The sequence below is a fragment of the Rhipicephalus sanguineus genome, chromosome 5, assembly GCF_013339695.2.
Source record: "Rhipicephalus sanguineus isolate Rsan-2018 chromosome 5, BIME_Rsan_1.4, whole genome shotgun sequence".
Classification (NCBI taxonomy): domain Eukaryota; kingdom Metazoa; phylum Arthropoda; class Arachnida; order Ixodida; family Ixodidae; genus Rhipicephalus; species Rhipicephalus sanguineus.
The window spans coordinates 27,241,336-27,268,585 of NC_051180.1; the positions used below are offsets into that span (position 1 = coordinate 27,241,336).

General features: G+C 45.0%; 2 protein-coding genes across 3 annotated transcripts in view; one reads left to right on the forward strand and one right to left on the reverse strand.

The window, feature by feature from the left end:
• The window catches only part of LOC119393398 (uncharacterized), a 61,876-nt gene extending 50,086 nt beyond the window's left edge, over positions 1-11,790 (forward strand). Inside the window, exons 4-8 of the mRNA XM_037660390.2 lie at positions 6,545-6,678; positions 7,979-8,189; positions 8,874-9,007; positions 9,945-10,167; positions 11,707-11,790. Of these exons, the coding sequence (XP_037516318.1) occupies positions 6,545-6,678; positions 7,979-8,189; positions 8,874-9,007; positions 9,945-10,167; positions 11,707-11,783 (779 nt within the window). The 3' untranslated portion in view covers positions 11,784-11,790. The remainder of the gene's footprint in view (positions 1-6,544; positions 6,679-7,978; positions 8,190-8,873; positions 9,008-9,944; positions 10,168-11,706) is intronic.
• The window catches only part of LOC119393397 (uncharacterized), a 316,479-nt gene that overhangs the window by 233,435 nt on the left and 55,794 nt on the right, over positions 1-27,250 (reverse strand). The window contains exon 2 of one of the 2 annotated variants that reach the window (XM_049416233.1): positions 24,312-24,385. The exons of the other annotated variant lie outside the window; for it this stretch is intronic. The gene's annotated coding sequence lies outside the window, so the exon portion shown is untranslated. The remainder of the gene's footprint in view (positions 1-24,311; positions 24,386-27,250) is intronic. 2 annotated transcript variants of the gene reach the window in all.

A 27,250-nucleotide genomic window follows, 5' to 3' on the forward strand; every position in this document is an offset into this window, starting at 1 on the left:
AAACCCCACTTCCAGCCAGTGCTTAAAAGATGAAAGGAAACATACAGGCATACCGTATTGGACTTTGGGATTTCAGAGGTATAGTACTGAAACCTCTCAACCTGACAGCTCGCCGGACTTCCACTCAATTCTTTTTAGCTTTTTTTGCGCGAGAGGGGAAGAGGGGGATGGAGGGGACACTGCACCTTGTTTTTCTTAAATCGAAATATTTACTGGCATGTGTTTTCTTTTGGCGTGAATGACACTTTTGATATCAGATCTCGCATTTTTTTATGCTTTCAGCTTTTAGTTGTCTCGAAAAGGAGACCACATGTTGAAACGTTCGCTCCAGCGACATCCCGCTCAAGAATTTTCATAGCATTTGTTTTATGTTCTCAGTCCTCTCCTCACCCTCCCCTCCCCCCCCCCCACACACACACACAAACTTTACCTTTCCTACACTGTTAGAGAGCGAGAGAAAAGGAATACACCCTCATTTCATAGTCGTATAAATCGCCAAAACCGTCCTGCTTAAGGCCATATGCCCGGAATACAAAGGATAACATCGCTTTTGAGCTGAACAAATATGCGGCTTCAGCTTAAAAACGTGTTCTTTTCTGCGGTACAATAACATAGGCTTTGTGGACATTTGAAGCAATATCCAGATATCGAGTGCGTTTATGTACATCATTGCTTGTTTCTATACTCTAGACGCAGTTGGCTTGCTTTGTACTGCGTGTATCGAGACACTTTATTATCCTTTTGAAGTTGACGCTATAAGCATGGCTCTTTCGGTGAGTTGAGACAGGGAGAACAGCTTCGGGTTCACTCCAGTATTAAAGAGGTTATCTTGAAGTCAGGGTTAGGGTATCATTAATGATATAGTATTGCATGGAAACAGAACACTATTCCGCCTATTTTTCGTTAACGCAGCAAGCATGATGTGGCTCCGCTGCTAAACATTTGTTTTTGTCCTTCAGTTTAAGAACGTCTATTCATATATTGCAGTTATGATCGTAAATGAAGTAATAAAATTTATAGGCAAAATAAAAAGCAGCTGTTACTGGAAGGCACGTGCTTTCTCTACCGCAAAAAAAAAAAAAATCAGTGATCATATAACGTTTAGGTCACGCTTCATCAACGCATTTCAGACCGCTCGAAATGTGCTGTATACAAAAAAAAAGAAAAGATGAAGTCAGCATTGGCAAACCGATATCAGTTATCTTTTGCCCCGTTTACTGTTCTTACACACTTAACGCACGTTCAGGGCACAAGAACGATAAGCAAAACGAGAGATAAGGATCAGGTTGGTTTGTGAATGCGGGTCTAAGTGTGCTTTAAGTGATTCGTTTGTTTTACGCAAGTCCTTCGCTCACCTAATTGCAGGGTAGCAAACCGAACGCACGTCTGGCTAACCTCTCTGCCTTTTCTTGCATCTTCCTTTTTTCTTAACGTATTCGACCAATATTCAGATGTATAAAGCCGCTCACAACTGGGCAAAAATTTCGGGTGGTAACACGCTGATGCACTTTTTAAAACGATTGGACTTTTTCTTTCCTCACTTGAAAGCCGACTTTGTCGGTAGTTGGAAGTGATTTTTAGGGTAGATGAAGTTCTACTAATCTGCACCCCGCTCAGTCTCCATCAGACGCCTTAAAGGGCACGGTCCCCAAATCTTTTGCAATCCATCATGATCGCTGAAATGTGCCGGCCATTAAAGAAGAAAAAAAAAAGCGCTTGCTTATCGTGAAAAAAAAAACAAGAAAAAAAAACAAGTAAAAACACCAAATGCTGCAGTGCCACTTCCTAAGCTAAAATTCAAGCTCGTAGTACACTGATAAAAAACCTGAGCATGTGTCAATCACATTTTCTGTTTCTATTTTTAAGCATAATGTTGCTTTCACCAAAGTAAGCAGTCGTGGAAAAGACGGAGGCGCTGTGTACCATTAAAAAAAAAACCCTCGAAATATGTTTCCTGAAACGTGCGTACTTGGTAGATTGATTTCTTTTTGCCTCAAACGTAGGCTTCCTTGAGGGGATGGCGGTCATGCATCACGCTTTCTTTTTTTAGTATTTGCAGGCTCCCATGTAATTTCTGTAAGCAGCGTCTCATGTAAGTAGACTGCGATAGTGACACCGAGCCATAAGTTTTAGGATGATGGAGTGTTAAGTTGTTCTATATGCTAGTTTAGATAAACTTTCGAAGCTTCACCAATGTCAGATAGCCCGATGAAGTTGAAAATATAGAAAACTTGAATACATGAGGCACTACAAGCATGGCAAGTGCAGTGCGCGGTTAGGTATAGCAAATTCGATCTTCGTGACATTCGATATAATTGTGTTCTAATCATTCGCTACAGCGCGCAAATGTAAGCCCTGCTGAACACCATGAGTATTTAGTAGAAATCTTTACACTGTAACTTATGCCTGGGCATATCTTACGAAAAGTCACAAGATATCGGTGTTTCAGGCTCTGCCCTCCCACACCCCCACACACACAGACACACACATCCTTCCTTATGTGCCGTGCTATCATGATCGAAGACGCCATAGGCGTGCAAACACAGACAAGAGAGAAGAGATCACGACACAACATCGGACTATATTTTACTGCACATTCGCAATGAAATAATGGTGCTTTGAGATGTCATCACGCTCAGCTTGCGGTGCAGTCACTCGGCATCCAGCTTCGTAAGAGACAAAACAAAACAAAACAACGAAATTGTCCGAAATCGTAATAAGAATCTCATCGCTTGCTTGAACTTCAATGCACCGACTCCAGCGCTCAATAGAAAGTCTGCTTCAGGTTTATATCCTATTTGTTAATTTTTATTTCGGGGCTCATCCGGACAAATTTTCTTTTTTCTTATTCCAGCTTTTAACGGATTCACAAAGCGCAGCACGTTGCCAACAAGTGCATTTTGTTTTGACATGTCTGACGCGGTGTACAATACGGCACCCGCACGGGGAAGTGTTCGAAAGCGTTCTTTTTTTCTTCGCACCCTTTCGCGAGCGTCAACCGTGCGTGAAATGAGCTCGCGCTTCTTGTTTACCTTGCTGCTTACGCTTCCCGGCTGAAAGAGAGAGAACTCACTGCGTACCGACGGGACTTTATTTTTAAGCCGTCCGTACTCTTTCGGGGCTAACAAACGTGCTTGGGCCTGACTCTACACGCAACGACGGGCTCGGACTCTGTCGGCTCACGTGATGCCCAGGAAGCGCTGCACAGTTGCACGTTTCTGTGCTCCCCAACACAAAATGCAGGCAATGTGAAATGTCATACCCTGTCTTGCCGTCCCGTATGATTCTTGAAATTCCCTGTACTCCAACTGCTGCATTGCATATCATAGATAAAGAACATATTCTTGTTATTAACCTTCCGTTTTATGTATAAGATGCCATTTTTGTGGATTTTGTAATCCTTGTATCTTGAGCTCACTTGCATAAATGCGTCTCTCATTACAGTTTAGTCGTTTAGTGATATTGGCCATCTTATCATGAGATAGTATTACACGTGAGCATAGGCCGGTAAAAAATGTGGAGCTCACTTAGACTCACTCAAGAAATATATTTTGCGCTTAGGGCTCGCTCGGACTGAGATTTGCAACCATTTTTCTCCACTGGACTAACTCGGACTCAAACTCACCAAAATATTACGAAGTTGGCCACACAAAGACTCAGAATAACGGCTTGATCAGAGTCTGAGCCTGAGTTAGTCTAATGACGAGTGTGTTAGCGAATAATTAGCTTTGAAACCGTGGATATTGGTATCTAACACAAATATCATACCCAGTCGGTTCTTTACGTGACGAGTTTTGATCGCGGACATTCAAATGCGAGTTGCCAGTGGTTGCAATCGAGTAAGGACTATTTTTTTTTTCTGGAAGACATGGCTCACACGAGATATTTTTGTCAAGAACTTCCTGTGAAAGAATCCGCGCGGGGGGGGGGGGGGGGGGAGGGAGGAGGGGGTCAGAGCAAGTCCCCCCCCGCCCTTCGTAACTTACACCTCGGCTCAAGAAATATTGAGCTGGCGTATGCACACAAAGCCCTGAAGCCTACATTTCATAATGGCTCGCAGTGAGAACACACAAACCAGATTACGCGGCTTCAATAGTTAACTTTAGGCCCAGAAATAGCGGCAGTGCTGATATTGCACCAACGTTCTCCCTTCAAAAGTATACATTAAACGAAAGCGTCAAGAGCGTGGTTTGTGCAACCTCAGATCATCTACGCACCAATGCCAGCAAAACAGAAAAGCTACTACGGTCAGTAGACTTCCAGCATGGTACCGTCCATTTGTTACGAGATCTCAGGGTGTATTTTATAGAAAACACGCATGCGGGTGAAAAAAAAAGAACATTCTAAAGCTCGCGATGTCCTTATCATCCCGTAATCGTTGCGAGGTTCTGCCGGACGACTTTGCACGGCGTCTATCTGTCCGTCCCACATTTCCTGCAGCAGCGAGTAATTTATCTTCCACTCCACTGTCTTTTTCCTTTTTTGTCTCGCAGCAGCCGCTCCACATGCGTACTGACTAAGAGTCGTCGTGGTTAGCGGTGCGGTCATTTGAATATGTCCATTTTTCTGGCGCCTCTCCGCAAATTTGCTTCATTTCGCTGCACGAATCATTACCGCGGCGAAGCGCCAGTAAGGGGCCGAAGACAGAAGCGCAGGTCAGGGAGCGCACGAAAAAAAAAAAGCCAAAAAAAAGAGGGCACGACTCAGTTCGAAGCTGCAAGTTCAGTGCTGCTTCTGGCACGCGAATTCTTGCCGGGCGGAGATTGTCCGGAACTTTTGCCGCTATGACCGCTGAACTTCGTGCATTGCTGTTATACGCATTCATTTTTTCGTTTATTATAATTGTACGCATTTTGCCGACCGAGAGTCGATGTCTTTGACGCTATATTTGATTATATACAGGGATCGCGCGGGAAAGCAGCGCTGCGGAAAAAACCGCGAGAGTCTAAAGGTGTCCTCCTCGTATTCTCGGAGAAAAATGAAAAAGGGAATTCGCCCTTGTGCGGAAACCGGAAGTACTGTGGACAAGTACAAAAAAAAAAAAGACATACGCGAATGTTGAGCTTTGCTCTTCTTCCGCTTCCACTGAGCACCCTTTCCCATCTTTCTTTCATCAATGCCCGGAAGACCTCTCAACCCAGAATAGGTTCCTTTCTGTTCTTTCTTTCGTGCTTTCTTGTCAAAACGGCAAGGTTCAAAGCTGCCGCTCCGCGGGTCCTCCAGTTCCGTCCTAATAACTTCTGATTTTTGCATGTCACTTTGGCATGCAGTACAACGGTTGTCTCGGCCCTCTTTCTCTTATAACGAAATTCACGTTTGTACTACATCTCCCAGATCCCCGGAATTTGCATCTGAACGCGAGACCACGCAGCTACGACAAAGTTGGGGCACCCGTGGGTAAAAATAAATAAAAGGAAAACGAGATTCCAAAGCCCCCCACTCGTACGCGCTATTCTAGCGCTCTTCCCGAGCTAAGTCGCTCGAACGAGTTTTCTTGGGCGGGCACTTTGCTTAATCGCGATCGCGAAACTTAATGTAGCGTGTGGAAATTGAGTTTTGAGCCGTTGCGCCTTGCGTGTACTTTGATCGCAGTTCCTTGTTTTGTTCCTCGATGGCGTGAAGTTTGCTTTCGCCAGCTCAGGCCTCTTCGCCTCTGTTCTTTTTTTCTTTTTATATTCACGTGCTAGCGCTTCGGGCCCACGTGACAGACGAAGTCTGTCTCTTCATGAAATTGCGTTCCCACCTTCAGACCGCTCGGTCAACAAGACCACACTAACATTTCATGAGGGATTACCTAACGCCAATATGTATATAGGCTAAGCTTGTGGTGAAAGCATATACTAGAAAATTACACACTTGGAAAAGACGAACGCTTATGCATTCACATAAAGCAGAGTACTCTTCAGTACATAAATCTTTGTACTGTAATGGTGATACAATACTAACTTTAAGAAGATGTTCGAATTTTCACAGTGGGTGCGAAACACCACGTCACTTGAACTTGAATGTCGATGGAGGGAACACACCACGATCATGTGGGCCTAGCTTCACGCCAACTGGAGTACTCTCTACGTTCGCATTTGAGTTGATTCAACCGAAACGTCTCTTATTTCTAATTTTTTATGCTCGCCGTTAGACTTCTCACAAGTTTGGTTTCACACGGACACATCGAATGTTACAGTAGATCGCTCTAAAGTGACGCACTGTTGGAATTACCGTCGGTCCAACCAACGTGGACCAGGAGGCCAGTAGTTCTGATCCCGGTAGTCAGTGTAGATGCGGAGAACAAACAGCAACTATGGCGTGTACATAACTTAGAACGAGTAAATTAAAACTGACATTTCAGCTCGACTGGCATAAGCTGCAGTGTGCAGAGGCGATGCGGTGTACGATGAACGCGCAGGCTAATGTTCTTCCTGCTGCCTTTTTCTCCTATACCTGTGAAAGGCAGGCCAATGGGTGGGCATCTAGCAGAAATCACTGCTTCGTCATTTTCTTCTCACATTCAATGTTCCTTTTTTTCCAATTTTCTTTTTTGTGGCAGTGATCCCAGAGCATCCGCCCACTATACGAGGCACGCGAGCCAAATACGGAGTCGGCGAGCGCGTCGATGTCTCTTGCAGAGCACCGTACTCGCTTCCGGCAGCCAAGCTCGTATGGCTCGTCAACGACCAAGAGGTAGGTGGGAAAATGAATAGGCGCTTCTGGATATTTGTGCATATAATAAGAAACGGTTACGAACGAGCATTTCGTACCTTTCTGTGAGAAATATATACTGGATACGAGGAGTTAATTTGAAGATTAGATAGATAGATAGATAGATAGATAGATAGATAGATAGATAGATAGATAGATAGATAGATAGATAGATAGATAGATAGATAGATAGATATAGATAGATAGATAGATAGATAGATAGATAGATAGATAGATAGATAGATAGATAGATAGATAGATAGATAGATAGATAGATAGATAGATAGATAGATAGTAGATAGATAGATAGATAGATAGATAGATAGATAGATAGATAGATAGATAGATAGATAGATAGATAGATAGATAGATAGATAGATAGATAGATAGATAGATAGATAGATAGATAGATAGATAGATAGATAGATAGATAGATAGATAGATAGATAGATAGATAGAAACTTCTAAGCTTTATCACTAGCCATATAAACAGTTCAGGCCGTTTATGGAGACCACAAGTGAAATATATCGACTATCGCGCGACCGACATACTTTCGCTTTGGCTCTGGCTTAATCAATACTTATTATTTACTATTATATGACGTTTAGGAGATATTCGCGCTTTTGTATGACACCGGCTGCTCTTTTTCCCAAGTATGATACGTGAAAATCAGAACAATGAAATAAAATGCCATCGTATTTTTTTTTAGGGCGAGTTAATTCAGAAAAACGACACGTGCGTTCTTTCTGCGCTTGTCCACTCGAAGATCTGAAATTTCTAGGCCTGTCTGATGGCTAAGCCGTGCTTCTTTTAGTGGACCCGGACTGGGGTTTGTTTTCTTTTAAAAAAGTTGGTCTCTCTCTCTCTCTCTTCCTCAGCGCTTGTCTGTACGTGTAGTTTCTCTTGTGGGTGTCTGTTCGCTCTGGTACTTCGTTGCTCAGGCTTAAATAACACGAGAACACCCTCCAACGCATCTTATAAAAAAAGGATATTGAGAGATGAGTAGAGTAAAATGAATAATATTAGACGCGGCTTGCTTGTTTCAGCTTTTCCAACAATAAAAAAGTGAAAAACGTTGCGTGTCTCGAAGCTTATAGTGGACCTAGCGAAACACGAATCAGTTGAAATTTGGAATGACATTTCGCTGGTAACGCCTTTTGAACAGGGAGAGGAGATGCATGGCTCCGAATGTTTATGGGTGACACCTGGTGAGGGGTGGTGAAAACACGTGCCTATGAAGACATCGATGAAGACACGTGCACGCATCGCGTTTCGGTGCAGGTTCCGTTCACCGACGTGCGCGAGTTGGAGACCCTGTACGACTCAGAGGGACTGCAGAGTTCGGGCGCAGTGCTGTCGTTTACCCTGCGACCGCACCACATGGCGGGCAGCTGGCTGCGACTGAAGTGTGTGAGCGTCATCTCCGAGGTGTACCTCACGTCCAGCGAAGAGCTCATTGTGGGCGACACAGAACCATCCATACCATACCCAGGTAAGTGACGGAGATCTTCATAGCATCCCATCAGCGCACATCATAAAACGAGTTAAAGCTTCACAACCATGCGGTGTCGACTTGAACAAAAAGTTCTTTATGGTCCTTCCTAAGGATGAGTGGTGTCCAGATTCCGTTCAACACAAGAGGCCGTTTATTTAGATTGTATGACAAATAGACCTTACTTCAAACCTAGTGATCGTTAAGAAGGCTGCGCTGCTTTCTCAGCCTTGTTTTTCAGGAATACTTGTAAATTTAAAACAACCCTGCCGCTTAGGCCACTCAGTCGTCATCATATGCATATGCTCGTGCAAAGACAGGCGCACATGTACCCGACAGTGTATACTTTCTTCCCTCTTCTTTCTTTTTTTAATCCCTTCCCCCCAGCGTAGGGTAGCAAACCTTTCCTTCCTCCTCCTCTTCCTCTCTACGAGTCCTGGCGCGATCCTAACGATAATGTCATAAACTGTCTTGTTGAGTACCATATAACTATCATGAATAGTTTGCCTCCACATAATGTTTAATATGGCAATGAATTTCAAAAGCGAACTGTGCTGGAATTGCAAATTTTGTCTTTGTGACGTGTTAAAGCCGTTAAGTGATTCGGGACAACATACTGCGATGAACATTTGTTTATTTTTTTTATTTGTGCGATCGCATGCTTTCCTGTAATGGTGATTACAGAAACGAGCCCTGACAGTCCAGTTATCAACGGTGGCCAGCACAAGTACCGGATCAACGACCTCGTGAACTTGACCTGCAGATCCGCAGAGTACGACACGCCGCCGGAGCTCACGTGGTTCATAAACGACAAAGAGGTTTGTTCAACCGGAAGCATTTGATTCCTCTTGATTACATGTGAAGCAGAGCAATTAAATATAGACTGAGTAACGTCAGCAATTAGGCTTTCCGACCATCCCAAGCTTAGTTTTGAATCCAACTTGACTGAGTCAGAGGGACTGAATGTCTCTACTATTAGCGAATATGCGAGAATAAATAAGGTTTATTCTTTTGAACGCCTGACAGCTCGTTTCCACTTCCTTCAATTTGGTATTGTGTAGCATTGTCATGAACTCTTATTTCTGCTGTAGGGGAGTTCAGTGGTAATAAACATGAATGCGGCTTCGTTTTTTTTTTTTTTCGTTGTACTAGCTCTTTGGGAAGCCCTAACTGTTTAAGGGACTCTACCTTTATCTCTCTATCTGTAATGACAGTCCTCTTTCTCATTTCGTACACTCTAAGAAAAAAACAAGGAGTATGTGTGACTCCTTTCGGAGAGACCTGACTTGCCACGTAAATGACACTCTTTATAGAGGCACGTCACCTCTCTTGAGGGTCACACGACTCTCCGAAGAGAGTGCAATGATCTCCAAAGAGAGTCGACGTGACTCTTTAAAGAGAGTCATATACGTGGCAAGTCAGGAACCTCCGAAAGGAGTCAAAGGACTTTTTTTTATTGGAGTGTAGTCGTGCTAGCTACGGAATAACTACTCCTCAGGTCAACTGTGTCGTACAAAAGGATATGTTACCACAATATAGCCGCCCAGTTCAGGTTACCTTCAAAAGCGACTCATACGAACACCATTAACTCTGTTTCCTCTCACATGATCAAAGCTTGTCCTCCCATTTATGAAGTCGCCCTCGGCCTCTCTCGTCTCCATGCCTCGTTAGCCGGTTCTATAGCTTTGCGTACGTATATGGGTAGAATGACCGTAAGAGTCACAAGTAAGAGAATGAAAATCTCGCCACTCGCAGGCCCGCCCTGAGTACCTGGTGAGGTACGAGCTGCAAAGATACCCGAGGTATGCTGCGTCCCTCGGCTTGCGCTTCAGAGTAAGGCCAGAGCATTTCGAGGATGAGCGCATGCACCTGCGCTGCACGGTCTCTCTGTCGCACGTCCTGAACACCAGCAGCGCAGAGGCCAGCATCAAGAACAAACACCGAACCATGTCGGGACTCAGGGCGCCCACGGATGACGGTAACCCTCCTATGCGTGTTTCCCTTCCCTTTCCCCGATGTAGGGTAGCGTACCGTTTATTGCGAACTGGTTATCCCTCAGCCTTTCCCTTTTATCCTGTTTTTTATGTGTGCTCGGTCTCATTCTAATTAGTTGATTTATGGATCACCTCATCGATTAAGGTATAAAAGTTCTCTGTGTAGCTTGCTAATCATTTCGCTAATTTTCAAATACTGTAGTCCTCATTTATCGTAAAGGTGGCATTACATAATCACAATAAGTACTGAAATCAAAAAGAGCAGATAGAGAAAAGAAATGTTTCAAAGGACGCCCCTTTAAATGATAAATTAGTTACATAAGCACAATACATAAGCAAAAACTTCTACAGTTATGAAGCCTAGAGATTAGCGTTAGAGGGAGAATGGCGAGATTAGCAAAATGTATGAATCTTCAAACAAGAACGGAGCGAAATGCTTGGTTGTGAGTTGTAAATGATTGATAAAGATATGTGTAGATAGTTGTACGTACATGTAATCCGCAGACAGTGTATGTAAATCCTGAAAGTCACTGTAATGTAAAGCGAAATAATTCGCAATACATACTTTTTATAAGTGATACAAGAAAGTTTTCTACACAAACTGTAGCACTGGCAGGCATGAAACTCTTCATAGAATTAATAAGTTTCTTTTATAGTAGTTATAGCAGCTTTGAAGTGGATACGGAATACTTGGCAGTGACTGAACTGTACATATTTCACGTACACCATCCAGAAATAATCGGACGAAGCGAACTGCAGATAAAAACCACGTGATCGAACTGGTGGTAAAAGTGGCAGCGTGTTTTCTTTGTTTTTTGTACTGTGGGATGTAGTGGTGTGTGTGTGGGGGGGGGGGGGGGGCTATCTTTTTGTCGCGGCGGGGAATTAAACACTAATGGCTGCAGAATAGAAACCGAAACGATCTGTGGCAATTTGTTTTCTTCATACGGAGTGCGCTTATATATCTATTGTGGTTGTAAATTAGCAGGTTGGTTGCGTAAACAGAAGGTGCAGTGTAAGCATGGCGACCACGCCATAATTCCGGCACGCCTGATTGCATCCGGCATTTGCAGTACAAGCAAACATAGCATTTGGGATTCGTGGCTGGCACTCCGGGAGAACCGTCGGCTGGGACGTCTGTTTTCCCTGAGTTCAGCAATTCAGTCAGAAAGAGCTCAGTCACGCAAAGAAATAATAAAAAATAAATAGAAGAAGCATAAAGAATGTAAAAGTTTAAATGGACGACATGTAGGCGCATTAGGTTTCTTTTTTTGTAACCACAAGCTTACAGCTTGAAATATGCATCTTAGGTGTTAAATTTATTCTACCCAATGGATATTAACGCCTCTTTTTGCGCCTAACGACGTCAATTTCATGACAGTAGTTCGGAGGTGGACCGACTACTTGTTAGAGAACAGGTTTACTGTCACCTTCGATAGTGAAACCACACTGACACCTATTTCTTCGTGTTGTCGCTCATTCTTCCATCGCCGTTTCTTTTTTGGATTTCACAATGTGCGCAGCGTCCAACGAAGGAATGTCCATACTGGCACCTTTCCTGTCCAGCCTACTCATCTGCTTTGCCCTTCTGGAGCTATGATGGACACCGACCGCTGCGAAGACGCCTGGATTCGGGATGTACAAGAAACAACTCACCGCGTGCAATAGCCCTGGCTCTTCTTCTGCTGAGACCTTGCGCGTTTCCCTGCGACCACGAAAACCGTTTCATGCCTCTCCGTTCGTGCCAACTTATAGATCGAGACGCTGCCTGCAAAGTATGTGCCGTGTGTCGTGCCGATATGTAACAATACCCAACAAAGCGCTATCGTCGCAAGATTCTAATGAAAGAGGCAGCGTCAGGCTTTGGAAGTCACTGACGCATAGTACCAGTGTTCCATCGTTGAGCTCCTATATCGATCTTGTCCAATTTTAGCCGCTCAAAAGTTGGGAAAATTTGGGAATATCGTTGCCAATGACGTAACACCTCGCAAGGATGGTCATTTTGTTCAACGCTACACATTTAGGACTTTGGCAGACTTTACAGAAGCAGCATTATAACAGTTAATACGACGGTAGTAAGAAAAAAAGCGAAAACTTGTCTGAGCAAACATGCCGAAGTTGTAGATGGTCCCTTCTTGATTATACGCACGCATGACGTATATTGCTTGTGTTTACAAAAGTGCTCTCGTATAATTTTCACCTCGGTTTCCTAAGAACACCTGGTCACAAATTTTAGGTTTCCAAAGTCGCAATCAGAAATAAAAAAATCGTAGATTAGAGTACAGTTGCATTAAATTAAGGTCCTGAAAGATGTATTTTAATTTCCGGTGCATAAAACATGATTGGATTGGAAAAACTTTATTAACATAGTCCGGAGGCGTGTGCCAAAACACGATGCATCACTAATTTCATTGGCCCCAAAAGCCGCAGGCGTATCATCAACATGCGCTTATTTTCGGACATCCATTCAAATGTATGAACTCTTTACTACGTAGCCGTTCTAACCTTTTCTGGCCTAATGCCATTGAAGACCCTAATTATCACAAAGCAAAAAACCTACGAGTGTCTGGTGTCTACGGCCTTTAAATTGTGTTCATATGAGAAATAAAGGTTAAATCTCAGGGCTCAAGTTTAGCGTTTATGAGAGTAACAAGGCTGCCTCCTGCGGTTCTGCTCACCCTTAATCCACTCTCTCAATTATAATGTGTGAAGGCAGAAATAATTTATGTGTTCACGTTTCGTAGAAGGAAAGAATATTTATTAATGTGAAAAAAATCTCACTCACTTAAATTTTAAACCAATTTATGGCACTACAGAGATCACATGTTCGACTGTTTCACTAAACCGGTATAGGCAGTTATCCAATCACGATGAAGCTTTCCCTCAGGCATCACCTCAATGTTTCAGCCTGAATATGTTATGAATGTACAAGTGCGTTCCCCGCGACGAAGTTCTGCGCCATTTCTAATTAAATTGCTTGCAGGCAGAAACACTAACTTGCGTTCTGTACATTTCAGAAACCTTCGGTATGCACTTTGAAAGGTTTCTTCTCATCGTACATTCTCCTCTCTAGTACTTCGTTCACGATAATGATCGTGTGGTCCATTTACGAGCCTGCTATGCAAGGCTACACTCTTAATCATGTCCCGCTTAAAGTGCTGGATACAGCCAGGAAACCGTACATTTTTCGTCTGGTTTCCTTGGTATAGCCAGAATTTAACCAGGGCCTCATTAAGAGTGTAGTTATGCCTGACAATTTCAACGCTCGTCGTAATAGGAATGTGTAACGAGCCGCTGCTTCGGGTGTCGCGCACTGTGTTCGCTTTCAAAGTGTTCGGGCCTGATCATCACAAGTGAAGAAACACTGTCCACGACAAAATTGCAAGTAAATATCTGCGGAGCTCTGTTACGTGAACCATGTTTTTCTATGCTTGCATCGTTTTTTCTTGTTTGTCTCAGGTCATTGCGCAAAACGCGTGAAATGTTTATTGAAATACGTCGCGTGTCCCGACACAAGCAGAAATATCTGATTCCAGGAGACGCGTCGAGGTAGCAGAGGGTATTGACGTTAAATAGAGAGAATGTTTTAGCGAGTGTGCGATTATGTAAATATCTCTATGCGAAAATTAGAACTGTGCATCTCACAAGTATCGCGTCACTTCGTTGTTCATTTGTTTAAAGGAAAATGCCGTGAAATAAAAAATGTTGCGCGACAAACATTAGAAGCTATTGCGTGTCAAGTTACATTTCTCTAAATACAACGTTATTTTGTTTCCTCGCAGATGTGATAGCATATTCATTGTGCTTGATTGACCCTGTAAATTAAAATAAAAAAGAACTTGTTAAATTACAGTTTCAGCATGTGACGTTTGTTTTCGTGTATTATCATTCGCGTTTGGATGCTGCGTGGGTGGCTGTACAAGTGTAAAAAGTGTCATTACGTCTGAACAATAAAGAAATAAGCTGTTATGTTTTCTCTTGTCTATATGTGCAAGAACATTCGTCCTCGCCTACATTTACTTTTTATACTGAGACACTCTTACATATAATGCTAGCTTTAAACTATAGTGTCAGGCGTCCCTAAGGAAAGGATTGACGTTGTCGGCTCACTAAAGTCAGTAGCGCACGTTATTTCTGTGCACACGTATGCGTGCGCTTGTACATCCATATAGCAATTTCCTGGCAGGAACGACTTACGTAACGTAACAAGAATCGGGAAAGAGGACCCACCTGGCAAGGCTCACAAGAACAGAGCTATACGCAAGCTGTTTTGATCATTCATCATTTGGGGCTTTTTACGAGCCAAAACCACGATATGGTCATGAGGCACGCTGCAGTGTAGGGCTCCCGAATTTTTTTGCCACCCCGTGTTCCTTGACGTGCACTGACATCGCACAGTACACGGGCCTCTGGCACTACGCTTCCATCGAAATGCGATTGCCGTGGCCGGGATCGAACGCGCGACTTTCGGATCAGCCGCCGAGCACAGCAAACTGTTTTCGTTACTACAAAAGGTCAAGGACGACATTAAAGAAAATCACAACAAAACGGAATAACGTAAGTCCTGAGCGCGCGGCAACATCCGCCTTGCGAGTTTCGTGTGCCGTGCCCGCCATTCTGCGATGTCAATATACTTGTATGTACTACAATCTCCCCACCCCCTGCCCAATTAAAAGATCTTGCCACTGTATTCGCACATGACAGCGTTTACTTAAAAAATCTGACGTTCATCGATGTAATAGTTTGCAGAGAAATGCTGTCCCAAATTGTGACAACACAGAACGTGGTGAGCGCAGTATGTGCGCCATTTTGAGGCCCGCCCAGCTTAAAGCTGCCCAAGACAGGGGCGTCCTCTCCGCAAACCCCAAAGCCTCGGCACTCAGCGAAATGGCCCCTAGCCGTTCACTTCTCCTGTCGGCACCATTAAGGGTGCGTACAGCTGGCGCCACCAGCGACCATGACGGCAAAGGCTTTAAACAATCATCGCGGCTTGTTAAAGACAAAACCGCGAGGCAGTCTTTCAGTTGCGAAAGGGGGGCGCACCCGGGTTCCCTTCCTCGCGCTCTTTCTTCGGCACAATTTCTCGGCGACCAACCGACCCGTTCCTTTTGTGTCGTCCCATTCGCCCCTTTTTCGTTCATTTCGATAGGCAGTCAACCCTGGACACCCGGGAGCTTTCTTTTTACTGCCTAGTGGCGGCGAAAGGAGATCTGAAAACGGCGACAACGGCCTGCAGGCCTGTTTAGTGACATCCCTTTCTCTTTTTTTCGTACTCCCAAGTCTGACTGGCTTCGCAGGCTTGAAGCGAAGCAGTATACAGTCGTCGTCACTGTCGCTTTCGTCAGTCTCTACGGGTTTCTTATTAGACAACCTTGCACCGAAAGGGAACGGGCTTCGGGGCAAGAGCGTCTTTTTCACTCGACAAGTAGAGCGACCAAGATGACGAAACATGCAGTAAAACTGGGAGAGAAGGTTTGAAGTGGGGCGCGAAGGATGTCAATTGAAGTGGCAACAAAGACTTCGAAACATACCAGAGGTTCGCCCCCGAAGAAAATGAACAAGAGAAAGACAGTTATCGACTAGAACAAAACAAAGTGCGTAAGTATTCGCCCCCTTTGCGTAAATGCCGAAGAAAATGGAGAGTGGGCTAAATGTCATTTGCATACTTTCCCGGTCCTCCGAGGTTATTCGGCGCACCGAAACAAAGGAAGCCTAGAAAAACAATGTAAGAAGAAGCGCACGAAGTAGAACTGGGCGCCTTTTTTTCTATGAATTGCCGCGCCCACCTCTATATATGTTCGCACCATTACGGCTGCTAGATATTCAGTTTTTCCTCGTGCGGGCGTGGTAAGAGCCCAAAAAGAAAATGATAAGCTAACTAACGTTGCTAACGTCCTCGACGGAAGCGCTCCTCTTCGGTGGCAGCAGACGGAGCTGAATAGCCGATAGTCGGAACGTCGTTCACAGGGCGGTTCCGCCGCATTGTCAGAGCGAGTCGATGGCACCCCCCGCTGCAGCATCGCTCGTACCAAATCACCTCGGCTGGGTTTTTATGGGGCCCCTGAGAAATCTCCGCTGCTGCCGTTGTGCGCGGCGGCCTTCCGACGCGTTTGCGTCCACTTTTTGCTCTTATCTTCTTGTCTATCCCGAGTACTCATTCGTTTGGCTTGTACGAGTCGCGTTCGTCCGCAATACTCGCGAATGTTTGTCCGTACGTATTATGAAGAAGGCTGTCTAATTTTTATATGTAAGAGCCCGTCTTAGCGTGAGCCCCTCTGCGATTTGTGAACGAGCGATGGTGTCCTGGTCTACCATGTTTATGCGCATACTGCCTGCACTGGTTAGCACTAGCAATGTTGGCTAACCGATAGCTACGCGTATATAAGCGATCGCTAATGTTCGCTTGTACGTGCGTAACGTACACTAAAATGCCGACCAGTGTCGCCATTCGTCTGAAAACTATGGTAAGTGTTAGCTAGTATTTACTGACGTCGGACAACGTAAGCTATACACATTCTTAACGCTAACACCGTATTCATTAAATCTCCGTTCAGTTATGCATTCGTATATGCATACAGAACAATCTGAATTGCTTTTACTTGTCGTTGTTATATGCTTTTCCCAGTAACTTGCGGCTTCTCAAGTTCTTAGACTTGACAAGAGCGGCAAAAGCACTCATCTACGAACTTGTGTTTTTACAAAGCGCGGCTCAAGAAAAACTGCACTGTGCCAGGCAAAGTGCCGCTCTCTATACGCACGTGAACCCATATGCACCCACGATTACGAAAATTCAAATAGCGCGCCGTATCTTATAATCAATCGTTGATGACACCATGCATTCCTATTAGTGGTCCAGTCCCTCTCTTTTCTTTTGTCTTTCTTTTCACTCCTTTATCCCTTTCCACAGTGCAGGGTAGCAAACCGCACGTGCGTCTGGTTAACCTCCCTGCTTTTCCTTGCTTCAATGTTTCCTTCTCTCTCTCTCTCTCTCTCTCCATTACATCAATGCTTTCGCTTTGGCGATGCAATTACAACGCTGCACGTTTGAAACGGAGGGTCGCTCTGCCATTTCCGGGCACGCGCTGGCAGTGAGAGTGCGTCGCAAAAGCCTCCGACGAAATACCTTAGATTTAAAAATATGATAATTCGGATAGCTGATGTCAAAGATATGCTTGAGGCCCGTGTACTTTTATTTAGGTGCACGTTAAAGAACACCAGATGCTCAAAATTTCCGGAGCCCTTCACTACGGCGTCCCTCATTATCATATCGTGGTTTTGGGACATAAAACCCCAACAATTATTATTATTATTATTATTATTATTATTATTATTATTATTATTATTATTATTATTATTATTATTATTATTATTATTATTATTATTATTATTTCAAAGACCTCACTTGGCGCTTATCATGTGACAACATTCACTTTTATATACGCTCATTCATCGAACAGATATACACTGTGAGACAATTCATATAATCGCTACGCTTGGTCTGATGCCCCAGAGGTTCCATCATATGCACGACACGTCACCTAAAACTCACTTAGTTGAGTTTTTTGATACCCTAGGACATTGTTTTATCTATTGATTAGAAGTTTTTATTCGTTAATTTAGGCAATAGCTAATGTCTTACTCATTCAGCAGTTTTTTGTACCTATATTTTGAACGAATGTGTTATATCTTGAACGAACGTGGCTGAGAACAACGGTGAGAAGGCCGTTGTAATTTTTTTTATGCAGAATGGTGGCTTTCTTGGAGTTGAAGTGAGGGTTTTGACATGTCAATTCTATAATTACCCAGGAAATGTTGATCGACCCCATTTATGAACGCACATAAGCGACTATATATGTGTTAATTTACTGTAGGGTGTACACGTTTTTTTAACCCGAAAGTGTTTTATGCCGGAGTCCACCACGGCTCCACTGACATATTTCCGTCACGGATGTGACGTTGTAAAATATTCACCGGGAGTCGAACTTACGACCCCTCGCTCCGCAGCTCGCGCTGCGAAACGATTAGGCCACAGCCGGCACGTTCTTCGCCATGCTAACGGCGAGCTATTTATATACACCGTTCGCCGGTGGCGGTACTCAGAGATCGGTGGCATTTTAGCCTGTTTTCGCTCCCATGTGTAGGGTAACAAACTGGACGCATAGTCTAGTTAACCTCCCTGCCTTTCCTACGTTCCTTCTCTCTCTCTTCGTTATCACTAGCGAGATGGCGCGAAGGGCTCGAAGAGCGCGCTTTAAAGATCGCCGCTCCACGCGTCGCGATGAGTGCTCGTGCGCCTCTAGAGGGCGTGGTCGCTCGTGCGCGCGCTTACCTCGTGATGGCGGTGGTTTGTACGTCTTGTGCTCTCACCGCAAGTTTGCGTTGAGAGCACGAAGGTCACTTCGCTCACTGCAGCGGCCGCTCTTGCGAAAGGAGCGCGCTGCTCGCACAAAAATGAGTTACAACTGTGACAGTTAGTTTGCGCTCATCCTGTGCATGTTCGTTCTGTGCGTCCTTTCTGCTTGAGCAGTGCGTTGCAAGTTTCGAGCTGCTTGCCGTTCTTCGAGTGAGATTACAATTTATTGCTGTAGCATTCATTCCTTCGCCCTTGGGGCGAACGAATGCCGAACAAACGCTCAACTACGTCTGTGAAGACAGATTTCACTTTCGTGTTATACCGATTCCTATGACAGAGGGATCAGCCATGTTTTGCTTTGTTTTTCGGTACACTCCTATCGATTACAGCTATTTTCTCAGGAGCTGCATGTACTTTGGCATTCCTATGCGGTTTTTGTTAAGAGTGCAGCCTATTCATTGGTTCAAAAGTCATATATGTCTAACAAACATACAACTGTATTCGGACATTCGAAAGTATAAAGTGTCGACCAAATAGCCTTTCCGACCTTCTCTGGCCTAATGTCATTAATGGCCCCAATAATGACAAAGCAGTACATCTTTGTCATAACGAAACATATAGTTCCAAGTTTAAACTCACAGAAAATATTTGGATATCGAAAATGCGTCATTTTGCAGTGTTAGACCGGAAGAAATAAAAGAAGATGAAATAGAAATATAACGTAATATTCCTTTTAAGGGAACGTGTGCGACACATGGCAGATATATAAAGACAGCGAGCTTTTGTGCAGCCTTTTCTTTCCCTTTCTTTCTTTGAATATCTACAACTTTGCCGCGTGCAGCCTAATGCTCCTAATGCGTTCGTATTTTTCTTGTAGGCCCAACGGGTGACTCGAAAGAGCACACTGACAGAGATGTAATACAGCGCGGCCTAAATATTCGTCGCCGCAGTCATGTCGACGTGCAGCAAACCTCCTGCTGTCTAAGCTGCGCAATCATCACGGCTCAAGGAGGACGAATTCCGAATGAGTTATGCAGCAGGGACGACGTTGGAACACAAAACCGGCAAATCAAAGGGAGCGAAAATTTTGAAGGCTGCTCATCCCGTCAGGAACACGTTCCTCATCTCGTTCAGGCCAATGCTAAAAGCGCGGCTTCCATAAAGGGACCGGATGTGAAATACCGAAAATGTATGATTGCGGTACAGGATAGCATTGTAAGTGTTTTTTTTCTAGACTCTCGGCTGTGTTGTGCTTACCGTAAATTGTCTGCTTGAAAGTCAAAATTAAGCATGGCTGAAACACTATACTAACCTTTCTCTGTGAAAAATCAAAACAAAACATGCTCTGCTGCATGAAGAGACGAACTACGCCTTTTCTGGAACATATGTTTTCACATATTGATAACTAAAAGATAATCAGCGGCTAATGAAGAAGCGAAAGCATTCCAGAATACACCACATTCCTTCGTTTACTATTTACTGTGGCGGAGCTTTGTACCGCAGTGCTTGGCCCATCTTCTGCTTGGTGCCGCCTGCGAAACTTAGGCCAACCGGACCCATTTCTTGTTAACATCCTCGCCATCTTTCTTACTTGTGTCGCTCTCTGTACATCCTTTGAGGTAGCAAGCTGCCCACGTTACTCACATGTCTTGCTGTCGTATTTTAGCGATAATGGACAGATTTAGAATAGGGTACGCAAAGCTTTGAGTTAGCGTTTGTCGTAACTACGCATCTGTCATACGCTATCCTCTTGGGTACCCGCGTTAGGTTCCGAAAATAGCGTATTGTGCCCAACGAACGTTAACCCTGCATGCGTACGCTGTTTTACAACTGCCTAATGACACTGATGTGACAAAGTTGTTCCTCCATTTCTGCGACACAAGGGGAGTCGCCAACCGTTCTTTGGCAAACTTTGGTCACCTTCTATTGCTCTATACGATTGTTATTATTATTAATATCATTACCGTTAGTCAAGATTTCACAAAGGAGCGTATCTCTTGCAAAAGTAGATTTTCCCCTGCAATCGGGTAATGCCTTACAAATAACATCGTATTTTGATTGGCCCTGCTCAATCATTAAATTTATAATTGTAAAATTAACAGAGTATTTGGTTTACTGCTATGCCAAATCGACAGCTCGTCCGCTCATATTCATTAAAATTTATTATTAAAATTCTTATTATTCTTATTAAGTGCCAGATATTTTGGATGCCTTTTTTTGCTGAATCTGCTCACGGGGCACACAGGGCACTGGCCGATGTAACATTAAGTAGCAAAAGGGACTCGCCCGAAGATCATGACATTCAGAACAGTCGGGCGAGCGGCCCCGAATCATTTGATTAGCTCACCAAAAGGCCGCAACGCAAATGCGAGATCGAGATGTTCAGTGTCGAAAAAAGAATTCAATGCGGGAGATAAGGCGTAGATACGGAATAATACAAAGAAAATAAATAACAGAACGATGGAAGGAGAGTGGAGCCGATAGGATGAGGATAATAAAGACGCGCGGCACGCTTTCCCGGCGGCTGGGGTCGTAAAAGCGGTTACACGGTACAGAGAAGGCGACGCTGAAAAGGTGTCCCCCGTCGTCACTGCGCTAATCAAATGGCCAATAAAGAGTGCACATCCTCGATACCACTCCCTCTTTCTCTCACTGTGCACACGCCCACTTTCTATGGTGCTTCTGTTTGCAGACGAGCATGCAAGAGAACGCCGAAGTACGCAAATGAGCACAAAAATGGTAAGCCTCGCGATGTGCCCAGAAATAGGGACCCTTTTCGTAATTTCAGAACTTTTAACCTGTAACGCCCCTCCCTTACAAACGTAGTTCTACATTGGGGAAATATACGTCTGCTTGCTCACACCTATTTGCGCACACTCACACACGCACACACGCACGCGCAATGAGCGCGTGCGCAGCTGTGTGTTTATGTATGTGCATCCACGCTGCTCGGTTTGTAGTCGCGGATAGCAAACTTGTACGAAAGGCAACGAAGAAAAGTAAGTCGCCCTATAAATATAGATTTCAGTGATAATTAGAAATCGGTTTGCTAGACTGTCCAACTCCGCGTGCATGTTTGCTTGCGATCATCAACTAAGTTAATAAAGGCCATAATTATTTTAGTACTGGCTAATGAATAAACGTTTGTATATCAGCATACTCAGCGTAGGGTATTTGACCCGTTGGATTTTATTCAATATTAACACATTATTAAAATGTTACACGTGCAGCCATCGTTGAAGGTAGATGCAGACACAGGTGAAGTAAAGAAGAATAATTATGAGGTTAACAACGAACGTTGCGCTGTTTCGCAGGCGGTCACCCTCTACTGCTCGAAAATCTTGCGTCCCCTCAGATCCCGGAGTCACGAAGCTTTTTTACGTTAACTGCACACAAACAAACACAACTCGAGCATAAGCCTATAAATGCACACGCACACATGTGCCAGAAATGTGCTGATGAACCGTTGTTTGCCCAAACGAGCCAGTGACGCGTTAGGAAGAGCCCTACGGCGGATGGAGATGCGCGTGACAACTGCGGAGAACCCCGTAGTGGTATCGGTGTTATCAAATTCTCCGAGCGGTCCGCAAAGTACGACTTTCGGTGAACTTCGGGTCTCTGTCTTGAGACGTCTCGTCACGAACAGGTGTTTCCTGCGGTGGTTGACAGAGCCGCAAGGTGCGAAACCTCTCGAAAGGACCACCTTGCTTCTTGCTGCGTGATCTAACCTTTTGAACAAGTTTGTCTCCCCTCTATCTTGCCTGTCTTTCTTTTTCTGAGTTTGATAAAACTCCTGACAGAGAAGATTATCGTCCCTTTTTTTATTTTTTTCTGTCAGCATGCACACGTTAGAAAAAGACCTTCAGGCACACGACTGATGTTGGGCAGTTACGCAGGTTGTTTCATTTATTTCCTCCCTAAGAATTGCCTATAAAATACAAAACTGATTTGCGAACTTTCTCTGCGAAAACTACCACACGTAGCTTGGGGTGCTGTGCTCACCCAGGTAACTATATGTTTTGCCAGCGCTGTAAATCGCTCATTCGCATTTTTCTTAATTTTATGCTGATCTCTCTTATAGATTTTGCCGTTGGCTGTGTTTAGCATACATTTCATCCTCAACAGCGAAGGTAGTGTGTTATGATCTCGAAAAACCTCGGGAACATGCGGCTAAACCATGTATTCCCGCCGAGAATTCTATAAATAGTAATAACACTAATAATGGTTGGAGATACACGTCCCAAAATCATGATTTGATTTTGAGAGACGCCGTAGTGGAGGGCTCCGGAAGTTTTGACCACCTGGGGTTCTCAACGTGCCTCTAAACGTAAGCACACGGGCCTCTAGCATTTCGCCTCCATCGAAATGCGGCCGCCGCGGCCGGGATTAGATCACGCGACCTTCGGGTCAGAATTCGAGCGCCATAACAAATAGGCCACCGCGGAGAGTCACCATAAATAGTAATAATATTAAGAATGGGACCCGTGTATTGACCCATAATGCAGAAAAAAATGAGTCCTACTCGAGCAGTAAGTTATGACTGCATGTTTTCTCTAGACCCCTATTGATGCCGGAACGTCACAGTATTCTCAGCTATAGGGTGCCAGGATAACAAAACTGGTGTAGAAATAGGAATAGTTTTAAATAAGTTTATAGTTTATAATTTATGTCCGGGAAAGGTTTACCGGAGACGTAAAGGGGCGAAAATAAAGGTGGAGAGGGTAACCAGAGCATCTCACATACCTCCACAGAAGCTTTTGCCCTAGATACACTAACCGTTATCGTTTATTTCATTTTCTTTAAAGCCTGTAGATATGCTATCTGCGTTCTGCGCTCCCGTAGTTTTGTGTCCACGAGGGCCTGTTCTCTGCCAAACTTCACAGGTACAAGCGGAGTGAATAACTTTACTGTGCTGAAAGTAAGTATCTTGCTTCCTGTACGTCCCACGCACTTCGAACGCAACGCGTAAAACAGGCTCGCGTAAACTGTCCACGAGAAATCGCTTTGTGCTCCTGCACAGCATCTTGCAAGCCTTGTGCGCAAGCCGGACGTGGGTACCGATGCTGTGTATCTATTTTGCACGTTATCTCTTCGGGGCTCCAATCTCATCAACGTGACCTGCCCTTCTTTCTACATGCCATACGGCTCTTAAAGAGGGGGCAAAATTTTTTTATTCCTCGCTTTTATAATGCCATGTTTTGTTTTCTCTCTCGCTCTTACATTTAACGAGAAAGGGCACTGTACGCGCACAAAGTCCCGAATTGGCTCCCACCAGCCACAACCCGGCGAATGGTTGTTCGCGAACAAGCGACACTCGCGCGACACAAACCCTTCCGCGTCAACGCCCATATTTTGTAAAATACCAGGAGAATCGCTCGCTGCGCAACGTCGCACGAAGCCGACGCGATATAACCTTTCTCCTATCGCGACATCTCTAGCTACCACAGCTTGGTACTTGGAGCAAACTGCCGCTGTCGCGTCAGCAAGGTCGAGGCGCGTTTACGCAGCCTACACTCCATACATTGAAGCGGACGAAAGGGATTGTCAACTTATACGCGTCGGGTGTCCCACGAACGATAGCGCTCGCTCGCGGCCGCTCTTGGCGCGCTCTACATTTTCAATCTGACGCGGGCCGTAAAAATTGTCGCCTCGACGCGCACCTGTGCGCCACGTCGTTGTTGTCGGCGTCGTCGAACGCCAGTATAGCGCAGCGCGCCATCATCAAAGTGGCGCTCAATTTTCACCGCGGCACCCTTCTCGTAATCACCCACTCACATTCATGCGCCCGGCAGAGAGTTTTATGTGGGCCCCTCCACGCACAGCCATCCCGTTGCTTTTGAAGCAGCAACCTGGCGCAAGCAAAGAAGAACAAAGAAGAAGGTATATTCTATCGCTTATCGGAGCTCTTATCTTTTGTCGCGTTTCTGCAATAATTTTACTGTACTTTCATCCGCGAATGGCAGAGCGGCGCGCGTTTTACGATACCTTTTGTTGGCGCCTTTCTCGCATCCTGACTGTAGTTCGTTCATGTTGCGAAAAACAGGTAATATTCAGGTAAAACGAGCTTTCGTACCTCCACGAAAATTTTCTCCCTTAGTTCCTTATAGTTTTTGGGCTAGAATGACTCTGTAGGTGTAATGGGTTCAGAAGGCAGCTTCGATACCGCCTTCAGCCAGCGCTTGTTGATGGAGAAAAAAGCGTATTCTTTACTGAAACAGATTTTACTAAGGGCGACTCTGGCCGTGCTATACATCTTTATCGCTGGGGCTGGCACACGGAACACGTATTCACTGGGGAAGCCTGCTACCTGGCCAACCTCACTGACGGTTCGAATGTGCAGAAAGCCGACGAGATAAAGAGAAAGAAAGATGGATAGAACAGAAAAGAAGAAAATGTAAGGCATTTCTTGATGACAAACAAATGACGACAGGAAACTTTTATCTTTATGGCGCTCTTCCAGCAGGTTTATAGGTTTGCTGTCCTTGCATTCCTGAAGACATTCTCTTGGATGCGCAAGCCATGACTACGCGGAATGACATTTTCAAAAGACTGTGCCAACCGTCAGTTTAATAAGTTACTCGAGGTTAACAGACTAGTGTTCGATCTTGACATTGGCAGCCAACACTGAAAGCCTTGGGTAAAAAGTTTGAATTAAGGTACTGAGCATTCAAGGCCCTTCGTACCTGAAACACCATGGACGATCCGCATGATACGCAGAAAGATCCTGAAGCCGTGTTTGGGTAATGTACGATGGTGATGGCACACAATCGGCCACAATGTATCGTTTAATCAAGGGGGAAAAAAGACAACGACAGGACAATAACACTCGCAAACGTGACAACATATGAAAAAAAAAAAAAAACAAAAAAAGAACGCCATTCTACGGCTTGCAGACAAATCTGGTAAAACAGAAAAAACGTTGCAGAACTATTACGCATATAGAGATTGGCAATGCAACCTAATATCACAGTAAGAAATTTCCAGAATTTTACGTTCTTATAGTCCTTTAAAAAGTACTTGGATTGTTCTGCTATGTGCAAAAAACAAACAAACTAAAGTCATTCCAAAAAGAAAAGAGAAGAAACACGAACACGAGTTCTGTTGTTAAAATATGGAGAGTTGCTCATGAAAATTTCACGAGCAAAAAAAAGAACAAAAAGAAATCGACGCATGGTGAATACATAGACACAACATTGTCTAATCTCACCCCCAGTTATGTAATGTTACCACAGATAACACTGCTTGAACAATACAAAACTTAGAGTAAGTGGCTGAACTTATGCGGACCCGATAAATAGTCTACAAAAAAGTGCAAAAAGCACCTCGCATCGAAATCGCATTGACACTCAGAAACTGCGTGACCTCGGCTGAAGATTCTCCGGGCTTGAATTCCACACGCGTGCGGTGTAGAGGCCGCGCATGCGCAACTCTCTGTAGAGCATTAACAGAAGGCCTCTCTCTCTCTGTCTTTCACTCTTTCTATCCATCTCGTGAGCTGAATTTCATGCAGAACAATGGCTCTGGTCGGGTCAGTTCACATCAGAATGGTGTGGATTTGCTCTAACGAAACCACGTTTCACAGCTCGCGTCTAAATTAGCCACGGCGCCTTCGCTTCGTCGCATTGCTAGGGAAATGGGCAAGTTTGCACTACGCCGCCTGCATACGCTCTTGCAGAGTCGTACGTCCGTGAATGTTGACCAGGAGAAGTGTAAAGAGCAAAGAGGCCGGGGTGGTGGGGTTTCGGTTCCGGCGCGCAGCACTCTAGTTTCAAGGCTTACACAAGCTTTCGGTAGTTGGGCTTGCAAGAGGCCGTGCGATTTCAGAACTTCTGGTGCAGCTTTGTTTTTTTTTTTTCAATCCTTTACTACCTCCTTTCTTTCAACCGGCGGCAAACAAGCGACCGTCCACATTCCGTGCTTTGCGATGGACAAACAAGCCAGCTCGCTAGCCGCCCGGCCGCTGCATCGCTCGCCCGCAGCACGAGACACGCGACGCTGAAGAACTCCGCATCCTCGCGGCGCCACCACCATCCACGAACTAAGCTAGGCTCTGTGCCGAGAAAGAGAGGCACGAGGGGTGCACACGCGCGGGAATGAGGGTGCACAGTGGACGTCGTCGTGTCGTCGCTATTGATTTGAGACCCGCGGACGCGACACCGAGAACCTCTTACAAAGCATTGTTCCCGTGAGTCCAGGCCACGGCCCCCACGATGCTCATCCATTATGCAAGGACTATACGCCGAGCTGTGGTGGTGGCGGTGGTGGCGAGCGCACGGAGGTAACATTTCTCTCCAAAAAATACCCCCCCCCCCCCCACGCCAACACACACACCAAATTGATTAGCATAGGCGCTCCTCGCGCTACATGGCTCCGCTTTCGAGATAGCGTGGAGCTTGGCCAACGGGAAGGGAAGAGTAGTGTAAAAGGCAGGCCACGCTCCTAAGCGGCATTTTCCCCGGGAGCTGCATCTCTGCGCTCCTATTGCCGTTGTTTCCCTAAGGTCGGCAAGGACATGCAGGAACGGAAGCTCGCTTTCACGTATCCAATCGGGAGCAAAGTCGACCAGTGTAATGCTGAGGTCATTCGAGTGGGGCAGGAGTGGCAGCTGGAAGCAGTAGGGGACAGCACTGAGGCATCGCGTAGCGTACCGCAGTTGGCGTATACTGTCTTTCGTATTTTATATCCTATGCACGCAACCTTCTTTCAATTAAACA